This window comes from Bombina bombina, chromosome 4, assembly GCF_027579735.1.
Source record: "Bombina bombina isolate aBomBom1 chromosome 4, aBomBom1.pri, whole genome shotgun sequence".
Classification (NCBI taxonomy): Eukaryota; Metazoa; Chordata; class Amphibia; order Anura; family Bombinatoridae; genus Bombina; species Bombina bombina.
Genome location: NC_069502.1, coordinates 431,511,977 through 431,535,263, shown reverse-complemented (window position 1 = coordinate 431,535,263; position 23,287 = coordinate 431,511,977). Strand labels below are relative to the sequence as shown.

General features: G+C 34.9%; 1 protein-coding gene and 1 long non-coding RNA gene across 4 annotated transcripts; one reads left to right on the top strand and one right to left on the bottom strand.

The window, feature by feature from the left end:
* Nucleotides 1-1,126: 1,126 nt before the first annotated feature.
* Nucleotides 1,127-19,456, bottom strand: BCL6 (BCL6 transcription repressor). 3 transcript variants are annotated; one of them, XM_053710254.1, is made up of 10 exons: nt 19,342-19,456; nt 10,858-10,896; nt 10,494-10,667; nt 9,799-10,020; nt 8,025-8,990; nt 6,627-6,802; nt 5,941-6,108; nt 4,922-5,052; nt 4,073-4,210; nt 1,127-3,421 (listed from the first exon to the last, which is right to left on the bottom strand). In XM_053710254.1, exons 3-10 carry the CDS (start codon nt 10,652-10,654, stop codon nt 3,278-3,280), a joined length of 2,106 nt encoding a protein of 701 aa, XP_053566229.1. In that variant the 5' UTR covers nt 10,655-10,667; nt 10,858-10,896; nt 19,342-19,456; the 3' UTR covers nt 1,127-3,277. The 3 variants fall into 3 exon arrangements, with proteins under 3 accessions (XP_053566229.1, XP_053566231.1, XP_053566232.1); XM_053710256.1 differs by lacking the exon at nt 19,342-19,456 and adding an exon at nt 11,347-12,618; XM_053710257.1 differs by lacking the exon at nt 19,342-19,456 and having other exon boundaries at nt 10,494-10,662; nt 10,858-11,327.
* Nucleotides 17,846-22,730, top strand: LOC128656385 (uncharacterized). Its single transcript, XR_008402003.1, has 2 exons — nt 17,846-18,373; nt 19,968-22,730. It is a non-coding gene; the product is annotated as an uncharacterized LOC128656385 (long non-coding RNA).
* The last annotated feature ends 557 nt before the right edge of the window (nt 22,731-23,287 follow it).

The window sequence follows — 23,287 nt, the reverse complement described above, 5'->3', positions numbered from 1 at the left end:
CACCAGATAATATTTTCATATATACAAATGATTCTATGTCCTCCCCAAACCTCAATGTAGCAGGAATCTCTGTAAGAATGTCAAGGTAGGCTTTAATCTTATTTTGTAGGCTTTAAGTTTTATGTTTTAAGAAAAGGTGCAGGAGCAATAAGCAAATGTGCAGCAGATCTAAGCCTTCAGATCATTTTCAGCTGTAATCTTATAAAGCATGGGTTATTGTTGTAGCCTACAGAGATCATGTGCTTACTCACCCCTCCTCATTCTCTAAGGTATATGAGGACACACTCTATAGACTTTGTCTTCTTTGGCTGTGATTCAAAGCGGTCTCCATTTTTGTTTAAACTAAATGCATGTTGTTCTGTCTGCGCCAAGGCTCAGTCTCTCTAAAGCTGCACCATGAACCCAGTTATGTTTGTTTTTATGGGAAGCAAAGTAACCCATATTTATACAAAGTCTGATAAAATGGTAGAACACAGCTCTGAGAGGTCACGTCTGCTGAGGGGAAAACATAATAATTATATTTTTTTTTCTTTGTATACAGCCCAAGTAGACCAATAGTTTCTTTCCTCATCCAGTCCCTTTTTTCTGAGCAGACTGGGCCACAATTACCACACACATGCTTTTTGCTCTGCTCAGCATATGCACAGTACTATCCAAAAAGCAATTATCTCTAAAAGTGATCCCCCCCCCCCATATATTGATATATTGATTTGATTTATTTAATATACTTAGGCCAAAAAGCCCTACATAAATTAAATTGAATGTACTTTAAATTCATTTTCTTGTATCTACTGTAATGTATAACAGTTTTTGCAATGACGTGCATGTACTAAGGATAAAAAAAAAAAACACTTTTGGTTTTAGACTTGTTTCACTGTCTACCAATAGAGCTGCAGGAGTTTTGCTGATCAACCAGTGATCTTCCATCCCCCAGATGTGCACATTTATATGTAAACTTATTCATACAAAAATGTTAAATATGGTTAACTAGTGGTCACTTTTATACTAATGATCAGGTGTAATCTGCCTTTACTGCATCTGATTTCCACAGTTGTTTTATTTTGTAAATTTCCTATATAGATACGCACACTCAAAGCACATTATGTAAAGACGCATGCTATTAACATTTGCAGTTAAGAATTTTATTTTTTTTCTACTTGTACAGCTATATTTTACATTGCAATAATGCAGTTTTAAGAAACAGCCCAAACCCTGTCTTCTGGCAGTTTATTATTAACACAAGCAGGACAAAGCATCATGTAATTAACAGATTAAGAAAACATAAACATAAAATGACCTTCCTAAAGATTAGTGACTAGCTTTAGGCTGTACCTTTAAAAAACAAACAAAAAAAACAAAAAACGGGAGGTTCAAACATTCATTAACCCATTTGATGCCAGGCGGGATAGCAATTTTGCTAGCTCTTCTGGTAACAAGTTGGGTTAAAAGGCACCAAAGACAAATTATACATATATACAAACGAACAATTAAAACAGAAGAAGTCACGTGATCCTTCAACAGGGTGTCTAAGTTTTAAACATACTGTAAACCTTCACTTCCAGAAACAAAAACAAACAAACAAAAAAAAAAATACATATAGACTGTTGCGTTTAGACAAAATATCTTCTCACATACACTGGTGCAATACTTTAAAATATTTTTGTAAGTGCTCTATCACAATAAAACAAATCTCAGATTGATTTCTGCCCGCAGATACAATCTAAATGTTTGCTGTAATTCATAGTTTTATTATAGCGTTCTTTTTAATCTTCATAATATATGTATATTTATATATTTATATATAGATATTTACAACTCTGCCATAAATTCCATTTCCTTTGGTTAAAACTATAACAAAGTTAAAGCCCTCTCTTAAAAAGCATACACAATTAAATCTTTGTTCATTTTTCTTACATTGAGTGCACATTTTACATACCATAAAATTAAATACTTTTCTTTAATATTTCTCAGGGGTGCAAGAAAGCGAGCGAATAGAAAAATATTACTTATTTAGGTGCCTGTAACTGCTGGTATAATATTGCAACCAGATCAATAAGGCACCTCTGGCATCACATGACCTTAATATACTAAACAATGATAAAAGGACACCAGAAGGCCTTATTCTAAATAGCAGGAGCGACAAGGTGCAGGGCATGTGTAAAGACAGAAAATGACATGTTTTCAGACATTATCATACAAATGCACTGAGGGTCTCCTTGAGGCAAAGCAGCTAACAATGATGAAAACAAACTGTAATAAAACAGGAGTAGAAGTGCTGTCTGCCTCTGTAAAATATACACATCTTGTCTCTCCCATTAAATATTATCGCTATTTGTCCAAGCATCAGATTCTCTTTTTAAGCGACTTTAGTGCTTCTTTAGAAAAAAAAGGTGCTAAATAGCTACCACCCTCTCCCATCACCAGCAGAAACAGTGCAAGTTTTGATATTAGAATGACTAGCACTGCAACCGCCAGGCTTAAAGCTGAGAGAATGATAATCCAAGTGCTTCTTTTCAATGGATCCCTTTTGGGAAATCCAGATTTTAGCCAATCAGTAGGTATCATCCAGTCACATGGTCCTACGGATCCATATTAAAGGTAATCCTCAAAATACAATGGTTTTAAGGTTATATTTGGCTTCTTTTTAAAATCACTACCAAATGGTTGTTTATTATAAAACCACCAATCCCTCCTATTGAGAGGGGAATCTCTTGGCATAAGTGAGTAATAAAACTACTCTACCAAGTAACACCCTGCCTTCTACCACAACAAAGCAATTCAAGTTTAAGCAGCAAGCTACACTCTTCAGGGTATCACAACAAATGTCAATGTTGGACCAAATTCAAGGATACCAAAATATTAACAACAATTTGTTAAAACCACTAAAAAGTTCTTGCCAAGCCATACAGATTTTCATTTATATAATGTATTGAAATTACTGATATGTGGCTTTGTTATTCAGTCTTCTTTATCCATATCTGGATTTTAATTTGTGGCCACTTTGTAGTTCAACCATAGGCTTTAGTCTCTTCCTTGTCCACTCTCCTTACTCTGGCCAAGAATTACAATGCTGAAATAATTCAAAGCTCATGATTACGTTCACCACACGGACATAAAAAAATGGATCTATTTACAATGAAGAGTGCATGTTTCACATGACCAGGACAAAAAAATAAAGTTTAAACCCGTTTCGTTTCAACCATCTGCACTAATAGGTCAAATAGAGGCACTCCACGATCGCGGGGGGGGGGGGGAGAGGAGGAAGTTGGAAAAGAGCTCAGCAAGACTTTGGGAGGTCCGAGGGAAGTTCTGTTTGGGAAACACGATATTGGACTTTTGTATTGGTTATAGCTCCATGTTTCTGACGAAGGTGAAGTCTCAATTGGCTCTTGTGACGGAAATGGAGGTTGCATTTCTCACACTGAAAAGAGAAAAACATGCAAATATGAGTTTATGGGTTCAGGAATTTTCTGTGGTGTATGTTATATTGTGTCACTAATATTATTTACTCTTTATCTAAACAGCACGTTTTTCATTTGATTTTTAAAGCTCTAAATCCTGAGAACATATTCTGATATTGTCCTTTTTAATGAAAAACAAATGCTGAACAAAAGTATAAAATTTGGCATGTTTAATCACAAACTACATTGCTTAGCTCCAAGTTATGCCGTTTTATGGGCTCACATTTTCCTTATTAGGTTTTCTATTTATTCAGTTTGTTTTTTAATGTGAAACACCCTTTTAGTAGTCCTTGTCTAAACAACATATTATTTAAATAACTCGGAGAGAAGAGCTTAATGTGTTCTAGAATTTCATAGCTGTTGACAATTTTTTTACTACCATTTTGAAATGATGACATTTGTGAAAATGGTTTTCAAAAGATTAGTTCTCTTCCAGACATATTTACATATAGACATTATTTAAAAGTAAGTTCATCTCAGAACGTTATACACATGGAAAAAAAAAAGATTAATGCAAAATAAAATGTTGTTTTAGTGTCTGCCAAACATACTGTAGTAATGAAACTAAACTTTGATAAAGTTAGGAAGTAGAATGAGATGAGCAGACTTACATGATAGGGCTTCTCTCCAGTGTGGATCCTAAGGTGGCTTTTTAAAGTCTGAAGATGTCTGAATCTGGTACCACAGATCTCACATGGATACGGCTTTTCCCCAGTGTGAATTAGCACATGTGCACGCAGATGAGCAACCTGTGGATAAGAAAATATGTTGCATCAGAGACAGAACTGCACCTAGCAAAGACATATTTTAGCTTATTTAAAGGGACAGTCAAGTATAAATTAAACTTTCATTATTCAGATACGACTTTTAATTTTAATTGACTTTCCAATTTACTTTTATCATCCAATTTGCTTTTTTCTCTTGGTATTCTTAGTTTAAACTAAACATAGGTAGGCTCATATGCTAATTTCTAAGCCTTTGAGGGCTGCCTCTTATCACAGGCTTTTTAAATCTATTTTCAACACAAAGAGACAGAAAGTACACGTGGGCCATATAGATAACACTGTGTTCAGGCACAGGGGGTTATTTAAGATCTAGCACAATACAATGCTAAATTTAAGACAATAGATAATAAACAGTCACAGTCATGTGATCAGGGGGCTGGAAGAAGGTTCTTAGATACAAGTTAATCACAAAGGTAAAAAGTATATTAATATAACTGTGTTGGTTATGCAAAACTGGGGAATGAGTAATAAAGGGATTAGCTATCTTTTAAAACAATAACAATTCTATGGTTGACTGTCCCTTTAAGTGCACATTCTATTCAGAATATATTAACAGAATAAAAAAATACCAAGAGATTAATAGAAAAAGTAATTTAAAAGGTAAAAAGTAATTTAGAGTTTTCTTACTGGTTCATTAATTCTATGAGTGCTATCATTTTTCAAAGACTTGCATACCTGAACAAACCTTGCGCCACATGTTTCGCACTTGTACGGTTTTTCTCCTGAGTGAATCCTCGTGTGAGTTTTCAGATTGGCTGGTCGGTTAAACTGTGCGCCACAGATGCTACAACGATATGGTTTTTCACCTGGTTAAAAAAAAAAAATGGATTTGTTATTCCTCACTATCTGGAATAACAGAGCTAAAATCACATATAACTTTTTCTTAAATGACTCAGAAAGTAATGTATGAATGTAGCACTAAAAATTAAATTTTTGGACCAATGTATAAAATAGTTCAACTGTGGCTGTGCATAAAATAAAATGATAAAATAACCACAATAAGGAAAAGTTAGTGAAAGAGTTAAAATTAGACTATCAATCGATATACATGTATTTCCACTGAAAATTATAGAACAAATTGGCTTAATTTTGGCTGCATTGCACTATTGGCATAGCGATGAGCAGTATTTTAAAGATGATTTGTTAGGCTGCATTTTTAGGCTTGTTTAAGGGACGTGAAACCCAATTATTTTCTTTAACGATTCTGATAGAACAGCTTTACAATGTACTTCTATTACCCATTTTTCTTAATTCTCCTGGTATCCTTTATTGAAGGAGCAGCAATGTACTACTGGGAGCTAGCTGAATACATCAGTAAGCCAATGAAAAGGGACATAAATGTTCAGCCACCAATCAGCAGGTAGATCCCAGCTCCTGAGCCTACCTAGGTACGCTTTTCAACAAAAAAACTATGCAAATTATATAATAGAAGTAAATTGGAAAGTTGTTTCAAATTGTATGTTCTATCTGAATCATGAAATAAAGATTTTGGTTTTCATGTCCCTTTAATAAGAGAGAAGCAAAATGTGTTTTTCAATCAGTATGGACACACACGTTAACAAATGCAGAAAATAATCTACCTGTCATGTCATTTTAAAACTCCTTGAAACAAATGTTAATGTAACAGAAAATATTTGCACATCAGTTTGGAATACTGGGCAGTAACCTACTGAAAATAAATGGGGAAAACGCACCTGTATGGACAGTTTTGTGGCTAGCAAGATTTCCCTTGTAGCGGAATGAGGCCTGGCATCGATCGCACTTATACGGCTTGTCACTATGCATCTGCACAGTGTGTCTCTTCAAAGAACCCTCTTCAGAGAAGCGAGAGTCACATTCATTGCAGAAAAAAGTACCATTTTCTATATTGAAGCAACAAGGGAAGTAAAAGTGATACATTTAGAGTAGATTCCACTTAAAAACTACATGAAAAAGTGTTCATGATTACAGAGGTTCTATTAGGAAAATAAGCTACCGTATTCTTTGTATATCATTTATTTGTATCAGTCTTTGTAGTCATGCGACTAGTGCTGCTAATTTGGTGAGTGCAGCAGTTTCTGCCCGGGGCCAGCAGTGCTCTTTGGCTTCCAGGATGTACTTTAACTATGAGTTTAACCCCTTTGAGGGGGCTTAAACACAAATAATTGCAGGGTTCCTAGTTTAAAAATGACATGATCTGACAAATTAAAGTATGTAATTATTTAATTATACTGTCCCTTTAAATCCAAAAACTCTAATTTAATAATATAAAAAGGACACTGTTTTCTTCAGGTACAAGTGGTCAAAATAGCTTGGGTTATTTTACCAGTTTATAAATACAACAGCAATAACAGAAGTGTAACCATAAGAGAGTTATGTAGCAGCACAACTTCTAACATACCACAGCTGGAGTCAGAGTATTCTGACTGGGTCTCTGTGATCTCTTCTCCAAAGCTGGAGCCAGGGGTATGTGGACACAATTCAGAAGGAGACTGTGAGGAGAATGAGCTGAACTTGGGTGTGTGCATGTACAGAGGAGAATGTCCTTCACTGTTTTGTGGGGAAGCATCCAAAGGTCTAAAGGAAAAAAACAAACCATGCTTAGACAATGAACCAAAAGCAAAAAGCGTCAGAGCAGAATAGGTGACCTCTAAAAGTCTGCATTCTCCCTAGCAGAATCCCATTAAATACAAAACTCACAATCCACAAAAACAAAACAGACCTATAGTACCAACAGAACAGGCAAACTACTGCCATATGCCTGAAAATTATATCGGTAATAAGAAAATCTCAGCCCAGTAGTAATTAACTAGTCGTTAACTATCCCTATTAAGATAAAATTTTACCACTAACTAGAAAAGATTTATTCCACTCTATTTCATATAGTTTTAAGCACAATCATCTTTTATTTAACTTATAGATATAAAATACATGTGCACATTTATTATTTTGCCCTCACAAAACTGACTCCTGAGGAAAAATTAAAAAGTGATATTAAAAGGGACAATAAAACCAATTTTTTTCTTTCATGATTCAGATAGAGCATGCACTTTTAAGCAACTTTCTAATTTACTCCTATTATCATTTTTTCTTTGTTCTCCTGCTATCTTTATTTGAAAAGCAGGAATGCAAAGCTTAGGAGCCGGCCAATTTTTGGTTTAGCTCTTGCTGATTGGTGGATAAATGTAGCCACCAATAAGCAAGCACTATCCAGGGTGCTGAACCTAAAATGGACCGTCTCCAAAGCCTTATATTCCTGCTTTTGAAATAAAGATAGCAAGAGAACAAAGAAAAATTTATAATAGGAGTAAATTAGAAAGTTGCTTAAAATTACACGCTCTAAGTAGTGAAATAAAATATTTTGGTTTAATATCCCTTTAAACTCAATATATAAATGAGGCTGTTTTCAACCAGAATAATCATTTAAAAAACACTTGTTAAATAGGTTTATTAATAAAGTTCTCTATCTTTGTTAACTGGGATTTGCACCCTCAGCACACCCCCATCACCTATCTCAGCAGGCAGACAATCAGTTTGGTGCATATAGGTCCTGTGCAAGTCATTGACCATTACTCAAGTTTGTGCATGATGAGGGAACACTTTTTCTGCAAGCTACAAACCTGGTGCTGGGGGCATGCAGCGTGAATATTTTCATTATACTGTGGCCACATAGTACCAATTAAATTCTAGTGAGTGCTATGTTCCATTAATTGAATTACAAAATGATTATTTCATTTTATAGAGGATGAATTAATCACATTTAAAAATAACAAACTACATTTAAAAGCAGCAATGATACCTGTTAACAATGTTGTTCAGTCTGCTTGCTTGGGGTACTAAAGAATCCTCCATGGTCCCATTCATTTTGGCTGGGCCTTGAATATCCATGCTTTCAGACTTGACTGATTGTTGGCAGGAGGACTGAGAGGTGTATGACTGTGGTGAGATGTTACCCATTTCACTCTGGTTGGCACAGCTTTCCTTTTCACTCTGGTTAAGGGAGTTGAGAACTATAAATTTGTATTTCTTCCAGTTGCAAGCTTTTGGATCAGTAGAACTTTTGGACACTGGGGATCCAGAGCCTTGAGAGATCCGTGCATTTTTACTGCTGCTGGATTCCGTTGGGGAATTAGGCTGGCAATCTGATTTTTGGGGGCTCTGAGGGCTTACAAGACCTTTGCGGTTGACTGGAGAGTTAGTTGGTTTGAAGTGTTGGCTTATCTCATCTTCTGAAGATGTACGCTCCTCCTCTTTCCCAGCTTTGTCACAAGAAAAATAAGGGCTGCCTCTAACAGATGGAGCTGATCGGGAGCCTGAAACTACATTGTAGTGAGAGTCGCTCCTGGCTTCCTCCAGTGCCGGCTCCTTTGGAGAGTATAGGTTATTATGGCACATGCTGGATGACATTTCTGCAACAGGTTTTCTGTACTCCCCTAGTACTGTCCTAGAGCTTTCTCCAGGCAGCACATTATCTTTTAGATAACGGTTTGCCCTCTGGATCTCGGACATCTGAACATCTCTCACCTCATCCTCAGGAAAGAGAAATCCATGTACTGGGATGTGACTATACATAGGATAGGAGGAGGGAGGACCATTATAAATGCTGGGAAGGTAGGATCTCCCATCACAGATTGCTGCATTACGAAGAGGTACCGTATTATCAGCCATCTCACAGTTTCTATATTGCATAACATCTTGGGGTAGCATTGGCCTTCCAGGTAAAAAATCTTCTCTCTGTGGCTTCAAGCTGCTTGCAATGTCTTCACTGTAAGGAAAAAAAATTTTTATTTATTTTTCTCAGTACATCAATATGATGCCAACCTTTACACTGCAGTGAGAATTACATGCTACAGTGGCAATTTCTTTTATAGGCTGACTGGCATATTTGCAACAGCTTTCTTGTATTCTGCTATGACTGCCCTATAGTTTTCCCCTGAAAGCACCCTGTCTTTCAGCGTGTCTAAAAATCAGTGTGTCTTAAATAGGTCATACATCCTGTCCTGGTTGTACTGATTTAGTGTGTTTTTAAGTTTTATAAATCATAGGTTTTCAAATTCTTTATTAAATTTACTCCTCAACAAACTACCGTCCCCCGCCCCCCCCCCCCCCCCCCCCCCCTCACCAGTTTTGCACTTTTTTTTTCAATTTGAGGTGCAGGAATTAACATCCAATCAGAGGTTATATTGGCCCATCTATCAATATCACTGTGATATTTGGTTATGGTAATGCATAATCAAAGAGGGACTATGAAGTACTAATGCATATACAACTAAAAAAAATATGCACAGTCATGACTGGAACAGATGCTTTAATGTTAAAGGATCACTTCCAGGTCTTTTTAAACAACAAGTAAACCTATAAAGGAAAACCATTTAAAAGAAAAAATGTACCATTTAATAATTCACCTACTAACTTATATAAAGCACACACACAGAAACAATTAAAGGGATAACAAGAAAACAAAGAAAATTTGATTAAAGAAGTAAATTGGAAAGTAGTTTAACACTGTATGTTCAATCTGAACCATGAAAGAAAAATGTGGGTTTTATGACCCTTTAAGGAAATTTAATCACCTTGACTTGAGAAACCTCTGACAAGTGTCCACCACATGTTCCATCTGCAGGTACAGCGCAGTGCTCATAACCGCCATGATGCTGCTGTCACGCAGGTTTAGGCGAGATGTATACATAAAATCAAGTAAAACTCTGAAGCCCTCAGCACTTATCTCTGGATCCAGATTAATAATATTCATATTGCACTTGATCTGGTCAGTGAAAATGGTGTAGAACAGGCCACTGCAAATGAAAGTGAATACTGTGAGATCATCAAATTTACATGTATCATGTTACTCTTTTACAGCATTAAAGGGACACAAACCCAACATTTTTTGTCTCATGATTGAGATAGCACATGCATTTTTAAACTCCTGTTATACATTTTCTTCATTCTCTTTGTATCTTTGTTTTAAAAAACAGGAATGTAAGCATAGCAGACAGCCCATTTTTGTTTCAGAACCTACGTAGCGCTTGCTGATTGGTGGCTACATTTACAAGCGCTAACCAGGTGCTGAACCAAAAATGGGCCTAGAGAATGAAGAAAAAATTATAATAGGAGTAAAATAGAAAGTTGTTTAAAATTGCATGTTCTATCTGAGCCATGAAACAAAAAATGTGTGTTTTGTGTACCTTTAAGGGAAGAGAAAAAAAACCTCTCATTGCGATATTTTTTAAACTGGTTGAATTAATGTACTATTGGACAGTTTTTTTACCTGCAGGCCATGAGAACAGTTTTGTGAGCTCGGAAATGTTCCCTGTTCACAACGATAATTACGTCAGTCAGAATATCCCTACTTCGTAGGCGGTTAAGATTTAGGAGAACATCGCTTGCATGTCGCGTGAACTGGATGCAGCTGTCAGCTGGAGATGCCATGGCTGGCCCTAACCTAGACAAACATAAATAAGGTTAGAGACAGCTCAGCAGATGAAAACTATAGATCAGGTTTATGTAAACTGCAATCAGTTACGGTTGATTAGATTAATTAGAACAATGTTTTTGTGAGAGGTTTTTTTTTACAAGTTAAAAAAAAAAAACACAACAACAAAGGGATTTGCAAATTAAAATGTGACACTTACTTGAAATTTCAATTTACACTCCAAATTCTACTTTTACAGCTGAAAACAAGAAGAAGAAAAAAATAGTTTAGTTTTGGGACACATACGAGGGGTAACAGAATGGAATATTTCAAAGTATTATACCATGTACTACTGAAGAGGAAGACAAAAGTCAACAACTTATTAAAAACATTTCATTACAACCATTATCACTAAGTAGAGAAAAAGTAAAGAAATAAAATTAAAATTCTTATCTCTATAGAAGAAATCAGACACTTTGGTGTGATTATGAATTGTGTAGAATAATGGTTTGGTTTTCCCCGTTAGCTATTAAACTGAACTAGTTCCTGATAATAGTTGTGTGCAGCCAGTGATAAAATGCAACCATTCCACAAGCGATTGATTCCTGCTATTATATAAACCTAGCATGACGTACCAATATATCAACATACTTCAACACAAAAATAATGTATTTGTAGATGGGCAATATAAATACATTCTGTTAATTACCTGCTCTTAATAGGGTTACAGGAGGAGTGTGCATGAGACACCCTCTGGAATAGGTTTTACGTTCCTCATGTGCTAAACATTTCAAATGAATCACTTCCCTTATTCTGTGGTTAACATCCCCAGTAAATGCACAACCATGCACTGTCTGCAACAGGTAAAGAGCCTAAAAATATTAACTCTTTAGTAATAAGTGGCCTTAGACATGCTGTATTGCTAATAATCTTCTGTAATTGCACTACCAGGAGGGTGGCCTATAATAAAGTTTTTTTCTTTTTAAATAAAGTATCACAGTATGCATTGATATAATAAATGATAAAAGGTTAAAGCCATCAAGACATTAATAACATTTACAAAGCATTTAGATGAAAATGAAAAAAAGCTGCATCTGCAAAAAAAATCTCTACATTAAACTAAATAAAAATTCTTAACTTTCTATAACTTTCACTTTTTTGCAACCACAAAACCATCTAAAATATGAGTCTTAATGAAAGAGCAGATGCCTGACTAACTCACCCACATACTGCAACTTTCAGTCTATGCTTCACTGGTATTTAGTAACAGGATATATTTAATTGTTTTAGAATTTAAATAATCATTTGAAAAAAACAAAAAACCCTCTAGATCAGGAATGTGCAATTAGAGAAAAACAGATTACCGGTTGCTGCTCATACGTTCTGTCCAGGCTATTAAACACTCCTCGAATGTGTTGCTACTGAATAATGTTTACATTAAGTTCACTACCTGTACTCAGATGTATGTGAAAAATATTTTGCAAGATAAAAAGGGGCCTGGGTGTAAAAAAGAAATGTCATATTGGGAAATAGTTGTCTGTCTGTGATTATTTCACCCAGTGACCTCAACTAGAGTGAACTTTCCTGGAAAGACAGCTTGAGACAGGAGCTGCACTATAGGTTTCCCCAAAATAATTCCAAGAAATATATACACCTAGCTAATACTCAACATGATTAAAAAGGGGTTTTTGTTTTTGCTTGTTAGGAACTTCATTAGCAGTTTCACACTATCATGGTTATTATTTGTCAAAAGAGAAAAAAATATATATATATTGAAAATGGTAAACAGAATGCCATTATCCAAAGCATGAGGAAATGTTGTTTATTGACTCGGGTATGCAATTTGATTTTGGCTACTTTTATGTAAAACTTAGAGATCTATAAAAGTGTGTGAAATAAATAGGTCAAATCTGTATGGTTAGATTTTTTTTTTCTGAAGATTTTAAAGGGACACTGAACCCAATTTTTTTTCTTTTGTGATTCAGATAGAGTATGCAATTTTAAGCAACTTTCTAATTTACTCCTATTATCAATTTTCCTTCGTTCTCTTGCTTTCTTTATTTTAAAAAGAAGGCATCTAATCTATTTTTTTGGTTTAGAACCATGGAAAGCACTTGTTTATTGGTGGGTGAATGTATCCACCAATCAGAAAGAACAACCCAGGTTGTTCACCAAAAATGGTCCGGCATCTAAACTTACATTCTTGCTTTTCAAAAAAAGATACCAAGAGAATGAATAATTTTTGTTAATAGGAGTAAATTAGAAAGTTGCTTAAAACTGCATGCTCTATCTGAATCAGAAAAGAAAAAAAATGGGTTCAGTGTCCCTTTAAGGAACTACCTAACCCATGGATAGATTTCCTTCTATATTTAATTCTGGTATTCAGGTGAAAATGTCAGGAGATGCAAAACAATTTTAACGTTGTCAGTAGAAACAGAAATTGCAGTATCAAACCATTCTGCAACCAAAAAAAATAATCTAACTTTAACTCCATGATGCACTAGAGAACTATGCACTACCAATGCAGACAGCTAACACTGATTATAGGGTATATGCATAAATCCACAGCAGCTGTACATATGGATAATACAATTTTACTTTTATTATGTATGGACCTTTACAAAAAAAAAAAAAAAAAATCAGACCAACATTTTCTCGTTTACTACTTCATTCGTAATTGCCCACTAGATGGTGCTATAGAATGCAAAATTTGATTTAACTGCATCTAACACACTAGAAACCTTCTGTCATTGCCTGATTAATGTAATTGTTTTAATACATGAAAATATCACAAGTTAAAAAGTATATGTACTTTAAATGTTTGTTAATAACATAAGAAATGGTTAACACCTAGATATGTACAATAGTTTACAAAACCAGTTATTTTATCTTAGTTACCTCCCAGTGTTATTTCATGTTCCCAGCTCTCATAGATTATAACTAGGCTACAAGCAAACATTATTTCCTGTGGAAAGGATGGATTAAAAAGAGGAAACAAACTTTGGGAAAACCTTGACAGCCATGGAACACTTTCTAGATGTGTAGCATGTTGGTCTTTATTTGAAAACTCAGACATTTGTTATGTATCTGTATTAGTATTATGATGGTGGGAGAAAATGTATTAAAGGGCCATGATACCCAAATGTTGAAACACTTGAAAGTGATGCAGCATAGCTGTAAAAAGCTGACTAGAAAATATCACCTGAACATCTCTTTGTAAAAAAAGAAAGATATTTTACCTCAAAATGTCTTAAGTATTCACACCCCACTGTAAAGGACTTTAAGCAGCAAATCAGTATGTCGGTCCCGGGACAGGCAAGGGAGTGAGCCTCATGCACACTCATGTTATTTCCCTATTCAGTTTAAGGAAGTATACTATGAAATCTTATGAGAGTTAAGTGAAATACTCATGAGATCCACAGTAAAAGAGTTCATGACCTCAGCACTACTGATGCTGATTGGCTGCTGTTAATTTCTTCATTTTTCTTTTTTTTTTACCTGCAGCTGGACAGCAGCTGAAGTATAACTTTTTTTACACAGCACTTACTCTGAAGAGCTGAGGAAAATGTGAGGTAAAATATCTTCTTTTTTTACATAGAGATGCTCAGGTGATATTTTCCTGTCAGCTTTTTACAGTTATGCTGCATCACTTTCAAGTGATTTAGCAGATAAGTATTATGTCCCTTTAATAAATTAACTAGCTTTAAATGAGTAAAACTTGTCCTGTGATTCTGAAAATGTAATCTCAGTTTCATTATGAGTAATGAAATGGTTTAGTTCTGCAGTAATAACTCAATTGATGTTGATGAACACTTCCCTGGCATTTCTAGTATTAGTATGGTGCATATATACTATGGCGCTAAATAGAAATATCTTGTCATCTTTACACAGAGACAATGTTTTAAAAATAGTCAAGGTTACAAACAAAATAGCTACTATAATATTCAGTCTGTAATGTTCTTAAGATAAAATCAGTTCTCGTCTAAATCTTATGGCTGTTTTATTTTCTACCATCAAAAACAAATATCTATACAGACATAAAATTGTATTTCTGTTTGTTACCATCTTGTTTTACAACTGTAAAAGCATCTGGATTCTAACTTATGTAAAAAAAAAAAAAAAAACCTCACAAATAGAATGTGTAGCACAACTTAACTAAAGTGTTTGAGTCCCATGGTCTTCATATGACAGCGTCTGACACATGGTTACACCATTAAATATGCCTAGACACACAAGCACAGTTTCTATGTATTTTATTCCAAGCGGTATTCAGTTCTCTCCCAATTTCATTTCCAGAGGAAGAATGTTTTCAGGATCATTGAAATAAAAATGTATATATATGTGTGTGTTTATTTTTTAATATTATTTATTTATTTTTTAAATAAATAAATAGGAACGTCATTTGGCTGACTGGCACAAAGACACCACTACAATGTCTATTATACAATAATAGACAGTGGCATGTTAACAAATGCCTAGAGGAAGTATATTAGTCTTGCAGGAGCACCCACAAGCATGACAGTATAAAACACTCAAATAACAAAAACTTGTAGGCTTATGTGAGACAGAAAACTGAAATAGTAGTATGACATATTGAAGCTAAGAGAAAGATGCCAAATTTATTTTCAGCTTTTTTTTTTTTTTTTTAAACCTCGCCCCTTCAAAGAGACAATTCATAGACCTGAATTAATAGTGATACATAAGTCATGCGGAATGGCTTTCACCTTACTTCAAATACTGCCAACACCAATTATCTTGATCTAGAGAGTAGCATGACGTTCCCCCCATTACATTAAGGTTTTAACTGTGTTTTCCAATTTATAAAGAAATAAGCAGATATTGGCTGCAGACCTTTCAAGAAACTAAGGAGGAACTGCCACACCACCAGTTTAAAATAGCTTAAAATAGTCTATGTAAACAACGTTCTAACGCACATTCTTGTAATAAACTGCACATTCCTTCGCGGTGAATAAGCAGCTTCCTCTAATGTCCGTTGAAATTCACACTTCAGACACTAGATGGCGTGGTTTTATTTATGTACTTTTCCTGCTGCATAATGTATTAGTTTCCATTATGGACTCAAAAAAAAAATAAGTTGTGGACAAATACACTCAAATTGCTGTCCTGTTTTGGATTCTCGTTTGAGGAAAAAAATAAAAAATAATAACACACACATATGTATATGTCTGGATTCTGATACAACATATGATTTTTTCCCCGCCAAGTAACCCCTGGCACCAGAAGCTTGGCCATGAAATAACAGTGTATGATTCTATGGCTTCCAGTGCTGGCACAGGCATGTCTTGGAATGCATTCTTTAGTTACACTATAAAGACATCTCTTTTATATAACAGACTGAGCAATACCACTCATTTCAGAGCCAACACCATTCCTGTCCTTGGAATGATGACACCACTAACAGAGTCCGGCAGATATTTATATTATAGGGACATGAAAACCTATACTTCTCATTTGTGGTTTATGCCACCCAACCTGCAAGTACAACTGTGGATTAAATGTCATCTATTGCTTTTAATAGGTTTGCCAGATATCAGTCAAGAAACATACGGAGTAACTATTCCTATTCGTGCAAATGTATTTACGGTAAGCCCCGCAGTACATTAAACAGTTAGCTAATGCCAAGAATGTGAAGGCTTTAATAATCATAACGTTACTTAGATCTGGACTTGTAAACTCTGCCATTGAAAGAAAATATATCTTTGAGAACAAAGGTTTATTGTATATGCCTTAGAAAATAAGAGCACAACACTTCTACCATGTAAGCTCAGAATACTCGTCCTGTTTAGATCACATTGCTAAGTATTAGTGGGTAGGGACCTATAACCAGTTATAATTTATGTCTTTTTTATTTTGTATATAAAATGTTACCCTGTCATCATGCTCTGTCACTCTGCTGCGGAATATAGTGGCGCTTTCTAAGTGAATAAAACTGTACTGAAAATGAACTTCCATTTAACCTTTCTATAGTGATCAGGGTGCAAGACGAGCTTTTCCTTTTTGTTATCTAGTCCATTGTTATCCATAGGTCTTTTATACACCTGTGTTTAAGACTCGGGAGTATGGGTTATGGGTTGCACATTAAGTGCAAAAACAAAAGCCCAGAAATTATACGCAAACACGACCTGTGCCTTTCTCTAAATTTAGTAATTCTCTGGGGAAAGTTCATTCTTCTTTTGACCGACAGAGGTCGCTCCGCCTAAACACAGATGTTATTTACCACATTTTTGGCAATTCTCTACTGTTGTGCATAAGCTTCGCACAGAGCTAATGAGTTTCAGCATCTGCAACGCAAACCAATAGTACGGGCGCATAGCTTCCAGTACAGTAATTCAATAGGGTTAACCCGTTCTGCTGTTATCGAAATTGGGACCTAGATAAACAACCTTTAACATTTACCACAAACATAATTGACCTGCTTTATAAATTCCAGTCGAGTGCACATTGCCTTACAGCTTTTGTCGATTAATTTAATAGTTCACAGCAAGCCAATATTATTGCTCACTTGCAGTTCAAGTAAATTGTAACCTTCTATAAAGAGAAACATGTATACCACGATGTTATTACTAAAAGTCATTAGCATTGTTTTGGCGAACAAGTATTCCCTCCAACTATCTAAAATTTCTACCGTGAACACGTATTTCCCAATTAATAAAACCAAACTAATATACAATTTTTTGGAAACATCAAGAAGTAAAGGACGACTCAATGTATCATAGAAGTAAGTCTTGTTTTATAATCTGACAGCGTGATGGGCGGTCCATAAGCCAAATATTTTATAACTAAAGTTGTGGTCTACAGTGAAAAAAGAAAGCTGTAAACATATAAGTAAAAAAATGCGCTTGTACTAGAACATATGAAGTATTTATTAATGCCTTATTTGACAGAAAGTGCTGCAACACATTACACCCACCAGGTTAGCTCACAAACTTCTACATTTTATAATTGTATGCCAAAATACATGGTGATAATGAAGACACAATGTGTAATAACATAAATGTTGCTATATATAATATATTATTTATCACACCACACACATATATATATTTATATAAATAGTCTGGTCAGTGGCTTTCTCCGGAGTTCCTGGCCTGTTTGAGAGCGTCCCCAGTGGCTCAGTATCTGTTTTCAGATACCTCCAGGAATAGCGTGTTGGACCGGGGCCAGCAACGACTTCACATTTGGGATGCTGATTTACGAGCCTCACAGACTGTGCCAAGTTCCCTCATAGTAAACACTGAACAAATAGGAGGACGTACTTGAAACTGAGATGTGCACCTCAATGTATCATTATCATTATATAAATATATATACACAATAAATAAATTGCTAAGAGACTACAGAACAACCAAGCAAAATGATAACCGTGCTAGACAAATATTTTCTAGTTAAAACATATTAGGGATATTTGGTTTTAGTTTTATCTAATAGCTGTGTTTATAGCTTTTCACGTTATCAAGTTAAAACAATCTTAATTTTCCAGTTTCAATTAAAACTACGTAGTCAGTGTCAAATGTTTCATTTTGGGAGAATAAGATTCAGAAACGAAATTTTAAATCTCTAATCCTGAGTTTTAGGCTAACAGCGGCGCAGAGTTTGTGATTAGGTCCAGGACTCATTCATGTTTTTTGTCCCCACTCGATAAATAAGGAGGTAAACGTATGTCACCTTGTGCCCAGCTACAACACAAGCATCGCAGACATGAGAAGTACCAGCGGGTAAGTGACATTTTTCGGTTATCAAAAAAAGTCCCTAATGATCTTAAACAGCTTTTTAAGTCACCAGCTTGGCACAATAACACTCATAGCTTCTTAAAAATATATACATATATCTGTTTTTTATGTAAAAACAACACACATTTTATAAGGACAAGTAGCACTGCAACATCATACACCCAAAATCCGAGAGTCCCTGAGATCACTCTGCCAGTGGAAGGAGAAACGGTACAGGTGCAAAATACATACACACACATCTACTGTCAATGTATGCTCCGAATTTTATATATGTATACTGTGATATATATATATATATATATATATATATATATATATATATATATATATATATATATATATATGTGTGTGAGTTAATTTAACAAATACCCAGACACAACGTGATGAGTAAAACACCAGCAGAGCTGTCTGCGTACACTGAAAGTAATCAACCCCAGACATTCTTACACACTCGCGCAGAAGCCATGTACAGGCTGACAAACCTATCTGTCCTAGCTAATCTAATTCTGCCCCTGGTTCTAGTAGAGAGAAGCCAGACAGGGTAGAGAGGCTGAGCAGTCAGTGGCAGACACAGACAGACGGGGAAACTGGGTGTCCCAGCTCTTACTAAAGCAATAGCAAAATAATATGTATTCAGAAACATAACAGCCCAATCCACAGATGTCAACCAAAATATAAGCCTTCAAAATAGTATTTATGTCCTTAAAAAAATCTCTGTCCGTTAAATCGCCAATGATAGAGATAAAGAATAACAATGTCTAATGTTATGATCAGACTCCACCAGAAATACAGCATGTGCTGTTAAAAAAATAATAGCTAAAAAGTGGAAAATAAATATATGTATAAAAAAAAACTAAATGCAAAATACAGAAGAAAACAGCCAGGAAACTTCAACTCCTAGCAATTGGCAAGTAATAATAAAAAAAGAATTAAAGAGAAAAAAAGCGAATCACCTGGTAGGGCTTTCCTAGAAAATCCTTGCATCACCACTTCTAAGAACCCCCAGTTCTAAGAATCAACAGGGCTCAATTCTCGGAATTTGAGCTTCTGATCTTACCATTTAAAGCAGGCAGGGGACGACTGAGTGTCATCCAGCCTGCCCATTTCACCTTTTCCCTGCCTATAGCACCCATTTCTGAGCAGCTTACACCCAACCTGCCACATAATTCTGCACCAAAAAATATATTTTTACAGGAATTCTACTTGTTAACGGATTTGGTAGTGATGGGGAGCATTTGGGGCTCTCTGAACCCCCTGGACGTATTGGTACAACCCGGCAAAGGGAATCACGTGGGCTGTGACGTATGCTTTCAACTTGGTAGGCCAGCCCCGAAATTCTGAGAACTAATTTGCTATTCTGTGACATAAGCGAGGGGTCCGGCTCCTGTACTGTACTGTATGAAGCACACAATCCACTTTCTTCGCCCAGCACACAGGGGTATCCCGCATAATCTTAACAAATAAAAAGCTTTCTTTTATATAAAATATTACCTAGAGATCTGCAGCTACCTTAGAGAGCTTTATATGTCTAATATGTCACATTAATGTGACAATGACAGGTCTGTTTTGTCCCTCCCAGGGGCTGTTTTGGGGTTTGCTACTTCCCCCTTTTACCGAACCAACATCTGGATACTACATTCTGCAACTTCATGACAGGGCTTGGATATGAGCTTCAATTTGATTTTGCTTTCGTTCTTCAGCTAAATGAATTTTTTTTTCATTCAATAATTTTTTTTTTCACATGTATTTTTTTTTATGTACCAGCTGTTCACCCCCAAAAATGGCGACACTCTGCAATGAATTTGGACATAGTTTTTTTTCCCACAAGGACTGTAAGTGGTATGGTCTTTCACTGGATGTTGTATTTAGTTATAGACCAAATAAACGTCTCTCTGTGTTATGGTGGTACTTCTAGTATGTCATGCAGTATTTCTAGGGTGCACTCTTGTCTATTTGCCTGCTGTATCTGTTTATATTATTGATGCTAATACCTTGGCTGTCAGAGAGAAATACAATGGATTACTATGTATTTATGAAAGTCTGTTGCAATTATTTTTTTTCTGATGCTTTATGCATGACATACAACTAATAATCATATGGATTGTGCAATTTGAACAGACAGTGAATGAATGATGTAGGTGGAAGTTGGTCAGGGTGGGTAAGTTTACATAGAAACTAAACTATAACAAATAATTTGTGCTGTAATTCGCCTGTTTGGGTTAATGGGTGGGGCTTTAGTGCCTGCAGGAAATAAAAAAAAAACTTGGGTTTAAATAAAAGCTTCGTGGTTGATTCTACCTGAAATGTAACTCTTTTTTTATTGCTTGAAGAGGCGACTGTTTGTTTCATAGTAGCCTCTCAAAATGGAAGTAGTTAACACAGAGAGAGAGAGTTAAGTAGTGGACTGAAAAGTCAAAATAAGCAGTATAACTATTACATCAGTAGCCGGAAATAGGATTATAGCCTAGCTAATCAGCCTGTCCATGGTTTTATGTTGCAGACTGTCTATAACACGACAGCTTTAAACAATGACACAGTGAGTTTAACACATACAGTATCTATCAATTTAACATTATTGTCACAGGGATTACACCATTTGTAAACATTCAGAGTTTTAAAAAGACATATATCTGGTAAAGCCAAGCAGTATCTGAAAGTCCTCTAACACATAGGGAAATCATTTTGGATCTGAAAGTGTGCTATTTTATCAGCATGACATCAGCTGTGTGTACGTCATTAATAAGGTGAAAGTCTGTTTACATTTTGGGGATGTAATGAAGGAACATAACACAATTACCAGTTCCTCCAATTAAAAGAGATGAATCTATATGCATTTAATTAAACAGAAATTTGGATAATTTGGAATTTTACAGTCTGCTATTATGTTAAAGAGCTACAAGCTATGGTAGATATGTTGCAATCATAGACACACAATACTGCCACATCATTTTTGCATTCATTTTGTTAGATTGATGGCTCCTAAAATAACTGGAATAGATGTTTATTAAACAACCTTGCACTGAGTCTGATTTCCTGTGCTGTTTAAGTGATTTGCTACTAGTTGGCCTCTGTTTACTGAATCCTTTATAGATGTAACCTATCATTTATAATACAGTGTTATTTATTGATGTTATCTTATGTGTTTTTGGTATCCTAGTTTACTAACTGCATCCCAGTGAAGTTACTTAAGTTACAGTAAAATATGTGTTTATAATGATATTCAGTTTATTGAGATGCTTAATGATTTTATAAAGCAGATTTGCTGCTAAAATGCACATTAAAGTTATCAGTTTAAAAAAAAAAAAAAAAAAAAAGATTGCATCTGTCTATATTACATTTAGAGCTTAGTTGAAAATGTGATTCAGATTCCAGTCTATATCCTGTATACTATATGCACCTACTGATGGCTCTACTTAAAACACATGCAAGTTTCCATCCAATAGCTGTCCTATAGTCAGGCTTTTTAAATGTCCTTTATACACTTGATCCTATTGAAGCAAATATAAGCTCTTTCTGATCCGTCTAAGCAGTAGAATGCAGTAAGGAAACACTGGTACTTTTCCATTGAGATCAACTGTTGCTCAGCGTGTTTATGCCTTGCTTTCAAAAGTCTTTTTGATTTGATTCCTGCCATGAAATCAGTCTCCTGAGTTATACATAAGAATGCTAGATTTACCAAGAGATGTAGCTCTGGATCCAGAAGTACTTTATTCTGATTATAATTGAGGAATTGTGTATTTGGCCCAAGTTAATCAATAACAGCAACTTCTAAAACACAGAATCAGTAAAATTTTAACTGATCATACTCAGTGCAAAGTCTGCAAATTTGTCACTATGAAAAAAGTCACTAATTACTAATCTCAATAAGCATGGGGCATATGCACTTAATAATAAAGGACCTGGTTAGTATCATTTACAGGGCAAATCAATTTCTCACGTATGTCTTAAAACCAAACAACAAAACAAAAAACTGTCACCAAATTGCTTATGTAACCTGTATAGAACAATTGTCTTCCATAAGCTAAGCAAAAACATTTTCAGTTTTATCCCAGATAAAACACAGTAAAGAACACAGTGAAAACCACAGAGAAATCTGCCCAAAATCTTTCAGTAGAACTTTTTTTGTTGCACCATGGTTTAATGGTTAGAAAGTTTTGTTTTTTCTTGCTAAAGAGAAGGCCTCTTTAATGACACACAGACATTAGCTTATGTAACAATTTTATGTTTTCTCAGTGTTTGCAATTATTAATATCATTGTATTCATTTTTTTAGGATCACTGTTTCTCTTTATTTAAATGTATATGTAAGAATAAATATATCTAAATAAACAAAATATAGCCAAGCCTTGACTGCACATTTCTCATCTTATTTCTTTAAAATCACAATTTTATTAAACTAATTGATGCTGTGGGGAAATAACTTTTTCAGGAAATTATCACAAATTTTTAAAAATTATTTTATGTTACAACCAACAGATTGACCCCACAAACTAATCACTTCTACATTATTATGTATAGAGACCATGCTGTCACACATGTCTTTCCAGCTGTGTATATTGTCAGATCTCCTGTGGTATAACTTTGCTTATTGAGGCCCTGATAATTTGCATATTTTGTATTCATCATCAGTATGAACAGCATATACATTAAAATTAGATTGTGATTTCAATCCTTCAATGCAGACATTTATTCATTCTAGATCTTTTTTTGTGCAATTTACTATGTTTGAATAAAATATACATCTGTTTAAATAACTATAAACTTAAATTACATATCTATCATATTTAACCTAACCAACATTATTTTGATGCAGCAAAAATCTATATGCACAAAAATATTTATGTTTGGATTAATCTGATTGACATAAAATACAGGCTCTATATTTACAAAATATATTTAT